Below are 7,392 nucleotides of genomic sequence, written 5' to 3'. Positions count from 1 at the left end.
TTCATTTTAAACAAAGTTTATGTTTATGCTTTAATTTGCAAGTTTTTAAAAGCTTATAATAGAAATTGCCAAAATTGAAAGAATTGTTTAAAATTATAAGAAAAAGGCAAAGATCATGATTTGAATTGCATTTAAGCCTATTATATATAATTTAAATTTACTATAAGATATAACTTTAAAACTCAATTATATATAACATGATCAAACAATGCATTTTGATAATGGAAAAAGGGGTTTCTTACGTGGCAATACTTTTTATTTAAGCTAGACAACCTTAACAAGCCTCGTTAGCCATGTTATTTCATTTTAAACAAAGTTTATGTTTATGCTTCAGTTTGCAAGTTTTTAAAAGCTTATAATAGAAATTGCCAAAATTGAAAGGATTGGTTAAAATTATAAGACAAAGGCAAAGATCGTGATTTAAGTTGCATTTAAGCCTATTATATATAATTTAAATTTACTATAAGATATAACAATAAAACTCAATTATATATATATATATATATATATATATATATATATATATATATATATATATATATCAATAGAATAAATTAAAAATATCTTACCTTTTTATTGCCAACTTATTGTCATTAATTTTTACAAAAACTTGCATTGAGTTATTTGAACGCCATTATAGATATAAATTTGTGTGATATAGTAATTCATCACTTCCTTTTAGGAATAAAAATATGTATGAAATTATAATAGCATTAGTCCTGAATTATATTAATTACTAATTAATTTGACTAAAATTAGGAATGTATTAAATTATATATATATATATATATATATATATATATATATATATATATATATATATATAAAAGCAAGGTTGTAACTTGCTTTCTCTCTCTTCAGAGGGATTTTTCTATGATTATTAAGTTATTTCTTTAAATTATGGCGACTTTAAAATTTTATAAGAGAAAAGAACTATTAAAAAATAATAATTGTATGAGTATTAAAGAGATGCATTAAATAATCTAGAAAGATATATATTAATTAGTATTAAATATTTTATAATTTTACACTCAACCATTTAATTATTTTAAATTATTTTTCTCACCCCATCATCGTATGATTTGTTCTAGGATTTTTAAATAAAATAAAATAAAAAATATATTTTTCAAAGGACTAAAATAAACCGTTTAAATCCTTCGGCTTTTATATCATCAAGTACTTCTTTTTATTCTCATAGACTATGCCCATACTAGTAACCATAGAAAGAAAATATTTAATAAATATAAAAAAAAAAAACAAGTTTTGTATGAGAGCTAAAACTCGTTTTAAGTTTTATTTTATTTACTTATTTTATTTTTTAAATATTATTATTTTATTCAAACTTATGCGTCTTTTAGATGGTGTAAAACACACACTCATAACATCTGTGATCGAAGGGATTAAAATAAAAATCTATAAAATTAAGAGGTCCAATTAAATCAAAGTTGAATTCGGAGGGCTAATTGCAAAAATAAGGCAAGTTTAGGGGGCCATTTTTATATTTAGCCACTTTTTTATATTTTAAATATATTATTATTTTATTCAAATTTATACGTTTTTAGATAGTATAAAATACACACGCATAACGTATGTGATTGAATAGGTTAAAAGTAACAATCCACAAAATTGAGAGGTTTAATTGAATTAAAGTTGAGTTCGTTGGTCAATTGTAAAAAATGAGACAAGTCCAGGGACCCATTATGTATTTAGTCACATTTTATTCGTATAAAATGACTTCCGTCCAAAGGACGGACACAAAACTATTTTATTACTATAATCAATTTATTAATGACTATTCTTTTATTCATATATTCTACTTTCATCTCCAATATAATTAAAGTGCAAGGAAATTTGAAAAAATTATTTCTAAAATTGTGTTACAAAAGTTTATAATCCTCAAATAATAGAATTCTCCAATTTGTATAATAATTCATAATTATTTACTTATTCAAATTAATTCCATTATATGTATAATATTTCTTGATCATTTCCTTATTCAAATTAAATATTTAATATTTTTATATATATAAAGAAAGTCTAATTTCATATTTTTATATAAATTTATATTTACATTCAAATAATTTATTTTTAATAATACTATAAATGTTCATATTAATTTTAATTCACATAAATATTTTATTTATGTAAAATAATTTCTATCCAAAGAGTGGACACTGAATTAGTTAATTGCATATAGAATTAGGATAAAATTAATAATTATTGATTAATTATATGAGTATTTTAGGGAGTTCAAAATTTTTCCTTCCCATTGATAATTGATTCTCTCATATTAAATATTAAATAAATTAATATTTTTCAAATTGAATTCTACTAGTAAAATTGAAGTGAATTCTTTTTAAAACAATTACTCTAAACTTGGTAACATTCTTTTACAAGAATGGAAAAAAAATAGAATTTGAAATTGAGGTGAATTATCCTTTTCAGGGAAAAAAAATATGAATAAGTGAATATAGAGCTATGACCCCATATAAGCAAATTGCCATTATTCCTATAAGAGCCCATCAAAACATCACCTGACAAATTCACTTGTCCACAAAACCAAGTTTTAAAAGACGGAAATATGCGTGAAAAAATGGCAGGAACTAACATTTGGACAGGAACCAAAATCTGCTTATACAGTTCTTCATAAAAATCAGAGTACAAAATGGTAACTTCGAGAATGGTCATATGATAAACTCAAGCAGGAGTAGAGACTGCTTCTTTGTCTTCAGCATAAAATGGAATAGGTTTGGTTGGAGCAGGCAAGCGGCCAATGCTATCAACTTTATCTTTTAGCTTCGGTGGAGGCCTGGCTGGTTTTGGCAACAATCTGCCCTTCTTTTCGAACCATTCAGGCTTGAGCAGTGCTCGCAAGCCCAACTTGTTATAATGCACTCTTCTTACAGACCCACCAGCAGCTTCAACTGCTTGCTTTGCTCTTACAGTCACTCTTGTCACCTGCAAATTTTCAGTTGTCAGCACAAGATTGAATTGCATGCAGAAAGCAAAATATTCTATGCTATAAATTGACTGATAATTATAGGATCAAGAGCATAATAGTGAGCTGCTTTATCAATTTGAAATCTATTATCGATTTAGACAACCAGCAACAAAAAAAAAAGAAAAAAGAAAAACTACTGCATATAGCCAAGAACTCATAATGTTTTAGCAGTTAACTAAGAAGCAAATTTACACTAGTAGCAAAAGCAAATACAAATTTCACACATATAAATTTGACATAAGTTTCAACTTGTTTCTAACATTATAATAATTACTCAATGCCGTGATTTCCTGCTGCTTTTTCTTGTTTCAAAACTTACAGCTTCATATTATATAAAATTGACGCAATTACTGCTGGCTTGTTTCAAACATTATGAAGATTTCGGTTTTTCTTGTTCCTTTTCTTCGATAAGAATAGGGAATTCACAAGGTTCTCATAACCTCAAAGTGACAGACTACATTCAATATGAAGGAGAAAAAAGGATTTCTCTCCCTTCATGAAATAACAGGATTTCCTATAATTGTTTCTCCAGAACCCAGTTAAAAACAGCTTCCACAATTAATAAACTTGGCTCGTTCATTGTTTCAAAGAGAAGCAGAAGAAAAATAATATGTAATTTGTGAAGCACCCTTCTAACTGCTTGTTTGATATCTGGTTGTCTATTAAAGCTTAAACAACAAGAAAATAGTGACAAGAGTAGATGTGTAAATCAAACAAAAAAAGGCATAAATTTAGCCATCTTGAAGGTTAGGAAACAACACTAGAAGATTCTCAAGAGTAGCAACATTTACATCTTGGAAAATGTCTGACTAATATAATAGCGGCTACAAGCGCAGTGAGCCACTAGCTGCCATGTATAAAGCACCATGACTTTGGCAAAATTAACAATTACAGATGCAAAAGAAATGCAATAAGATAAAACTCCAGAAAATGAGACAGAAAATAAAACAATTGCTATAAGTTCAGCAGACAAAGCAAAACTTGTCAAAATAATATTTACCTCCAGATGAATAGGCCATTTAATTTGATCAGCACCACGTCCCATCAGTCTTACTCCATCTTCTATCTGCTTTCCTATGGCCCCAGTTTCCTGTTATAACATCTGCAATGATCAACATAATCCAAAGTCCACCATGGAAGGCGGTTAAGAATTTGACGATTATTAGAAGGATGCTATTGTACCTTGAGAGTTTTCATTGTGATTAATTCATGAGAATCTATCTTCCCTTCGTTTATAAGTTTTGCAATCTTTCCCAACCCTACTGGCTGCCATACACAAGTAGGTCAAGAAGCAAACAAAAGCAACAAAATGATTAAGAGTATCCCATTAAAAGGTTAAAATGGATAATGTTTGTCAAATATCGCAATGGAAGGGAACATGCAACAGTAAGACTTCTGCTGTGAGCAATAACATTTTTCCTTTTACTAAGGCCACAAATAATTTTTATTTTTATACAATCATACCCATCATAACATCAACGTTAAACTCGCTGTTAGAAACTGCTTCCCATATGATACTTTGCTTTTCCTTTTACAAAGATCACCCATACACACTCACAGTCCTCGAAGACAGACTAAAAGTGGTGGCACTTTTTTAGATTAAAAACTCAAAAGAAGCTTCCAAGCATGGGAAACTATACGGACCCTTTTGCAGGTGTTTGAAGAAATGCCTCTTCAATAATTCATGCTCATAATTCGCGCATTTCCAATTGAGAATTCTGAATATGTCAAGGGCCCCTTTTTTTTTTTATGCTTAGTTAATTCCTTCAAAATCGGAGAGTAACAGTGCAATTTTCTTTCTTAGTTGCATATCAAACTCAAGTAAACTAGAGTAATAGTTAGTCCTAAACTAGTAAGTAGGAGACACACAGACCCAGAAACAAAAAAGAGTTCTTCTAGCTAAATATAATAAACCATGATTTTGTAAATTAGTATCCAATTTTTCTATAATGTATACTACTTATTAGCCACATTGAAATCTACAACTAAAAATCATGATACCTGAAAAGTGAGGCTAAACGGGTTCTTAAATCCCCTCTTAGGCAAACGCCGTCGCATTGGTGTCTGACCACCTTCAAAGCCAAACTTCATTGTACCTCTCGCTTTCTGTCCTTTATGACCTCTCCCGGCAGTCTTTCCTTTGCCAGACCCAATTCCACGTCCTTTCCTTGTCTTCAGCTTTCTGGGCACTTTATCCCTCAAGTCATTTAAACTCAAAATACTATAACTCCTAATACCCATAAACTCAAATGCTTCACAATTATTGGGTTTTGGGCATTGCAGAGAATGAGACTGAAATTGTGGGATCAGGGTGGATATGGGTTTTGGGTTGATTTTGGGTTTGAGAATTGAGGTTGATGAAATAAGTGAAGAAAGTAATCTTCTTCTCAACATTTTTTTGTGTTTAGGGAAATGGGGATCAGATGAATGTTTAGGATTTTTGGGTTCAATTGCTCATTTTGAGATCGTTAGGGTTTAAGTTACAGTTATAGCTCGAAGCAGAAAGATGACCTCAATGTCGAACTGATAGAGAGAATATGTCGAGAAAAAAAAAAAAATGAAATGAAACGGCGTCGTTTGACATTTACAATAGAGCGCTTTGTTTTTATACCTATCGAAAAGGGATAATTACGAATACTCCTTGAGCTTTTCCTATTCAACACTTTTATCCCTTCTTTTTCAAAAGGGAAAAGGTCTAAATCTGCCCCAATTATTTTTCATTTTTATCACATATGCTCCTCATGTGATTTTTGGCCCAAAGAATAACTATAATCTATTCAAGAAAATCCATAAGTATAATTTATTCCATAACCCTAAAAAAATCCACAACAGGAACTAGTTGGACTCTCATCTTTTAAATTTGTAATGGACTATAGCTTTAGATAATAATAATTGTAATAGTGAAACCTATGGTTTCATTTGGGTAAAAGAAGAAAAAGAGAGAAAGTCATGATTAGTTTAAGATATAGGCCCATATTATTATTGATCCACCAAAAATTGGATCAATACACGAAGAAAAGAGCATAGAAGAGTGTAAAGAAGAGAAAATCCTGGTTATTCCTAATTATGCCAAAACACAAGAATAGAGCTACAATATATCCGTTACAGGTTCAGCATTCTAAGTGTCAGCTCATACAATAATAGAAAATACACAACAAAAGGAATAATAAAAAGATAAATAACCACTATACACGTTTGATCAACAACTAACTATTAAACGACTGCATTAAGGCATAAACGACATAGTAGTATAATTTGTCACATATCTGTCCATCCTTCTTAAGAAACATTATCCACAAGATTGACATGAGGAAACCTTTATTGAATATCAAACAAGAACTCCCATGTAACCTCATCTGGACTTTTGTTTGACCATTGCACTAGAACCTTAATTGCAGCTTAGTTCCCTCTTTTGAATAGTCTCTTGTCAAATATTACAATTAGAGTAGGTGATAAAGAAGGAGCTACTGGCAATTATGCATTAGGAACCACAATAGAAAGGGCTGAATTATTGAGCTGGGAAACATGAAAGATAGAATGGATGCATGCTTCCTAAGGTAATTTCAACTTATAAGCCATTTGTCCCACCTTGCCCTTAATAAATACAGGGGAGAGAGTTTCTAGTTTACTCTAGCTGCTATACTAACCTATTTGTAGGATTAAAGCTTAACAAAAACACAATCCCTAATACTAAAGTTCTGTCAGTCCTATGTGGGAATAAGGTCCAATTTCCCCCCTCAACTTTGTGTGAAGGTTCAATTTAGCCCTTTTTAACTTTCTATGCCATTTTAGCACATAACTTGTCCATGTCAAGCTAGTTAAACCCTTTTTTTGACATAACAAAGCGCGTAAAGCACACGCTATATTTGTATAATAAAAATAATAGATTTTTTAGTTTCTTTATTTTATATTTCCTTTAAATTAGTTAGTTTGTGTCAGTTAGAATAAAATTTTCAAATTCTTAAAACCCTAGCTTTTAAAATTCTCTAAATTGAATATTTGCTTTTGCCATATCGTAAGAATGTCATTAATTTCGTCATCATCTTTCCATACTCCTTTGTTAGGTCACCCTCTTCCATGGTTCTAGCGAGCAAAATTTGACTATAGTGGGAAAGAGAAAAAATGTAGGTATTGACCTCAAGCTTTACAAGCCCCTATGTGGGTTTCATGGACTGATATTAATCTAGGAAGGCGGTCCTTCACTTGTCCTAAGCGTCAGGTATAGTCCATTTTGTTTGAGTTGTGTTATTTGTATTGATATTTTAATTTTTGAAAGCTATGAGTTTTGCAAGGAGAAGGTAAATACAAATACTTTGAGTGGTATGATACTGAATTTACTAACTAGTCTATTGAGATTATCAATGGCCTTAGGTTTGAAAGAAAAAAGCTAA

The 7,392-nt window shown here is 30.1% G+C and overlaps 1 protein-coding gene across 1 annotated transcript; it reads right to left on the bottom strand.

Annotated features, from left to right (window-relative positions):
- Positions 1-2,457: 2,457 nt before the first annotated feature.
- LOC8273908 (50S ribosomal protein L15) lies at positions 2,458-5,565 on the bottom strand. Its single transcript, XM_002522149.4, has 4 exons — positions 5,003-5,565; positions 4,184-4,267; positions 4,002-4,091; positions 2,458-2,958 (listed from the first exon to the last, which is right to left on the bottom strand). Exons 1-4 carry the CDS (start codon positions 5,393-5,395, stop codon positions 2,698-2,700), a joined length of 828 nt encoding a protein of 275 aa, XP_002522195.1. The 5' UTR covers positions 5,396-5,565; the 3' UTR covers positions 2,458-2,697.
- Positions 5,566-7,392: the final 1,827 nt, after the last annotated feature.

This window comes from Ricinus communis, chromosome 7 (genome assembly GCF_019578655.1).
Source record: "Ricinus communis isolate WT05 ecotype wild-type chromosome 7, ASM1957865v1, whole genome shotgun sequence".
Lineage (NCBI taxonomy): Eukaryota > Viridiplantae > Streptophyta > Magnoliopsida > Malpighiales > Euphorbiaceae > Ricinus > Ricinus communis.
This window is presented reverse-complemented; position numbering and strand designations above follow the sequence as displayed.

Coding starts and splice junctions, on each gene's coding strand:
- LOC8273908 (XM_002522149.4), bottom strand. CDS start 5,395: ATGTTGAGAAGAAGATTACTTTCTTCACTTATTTCATCAACCTCAATT. Junction 4,268..5,002: donor CGTTTAGCCTCACTTTTCAG/GTATCATGATTT, acceptor TGTGTATGGCAG/CCAGTAGGGTTGGGAAAGAT. Junction 2,959..4,001: donor AATGGCCTATTCATCTGGAG/GTAAATATTATT, acceptor GAAAATTTGCAG/GTGACAAGAGTGACTGTAAG.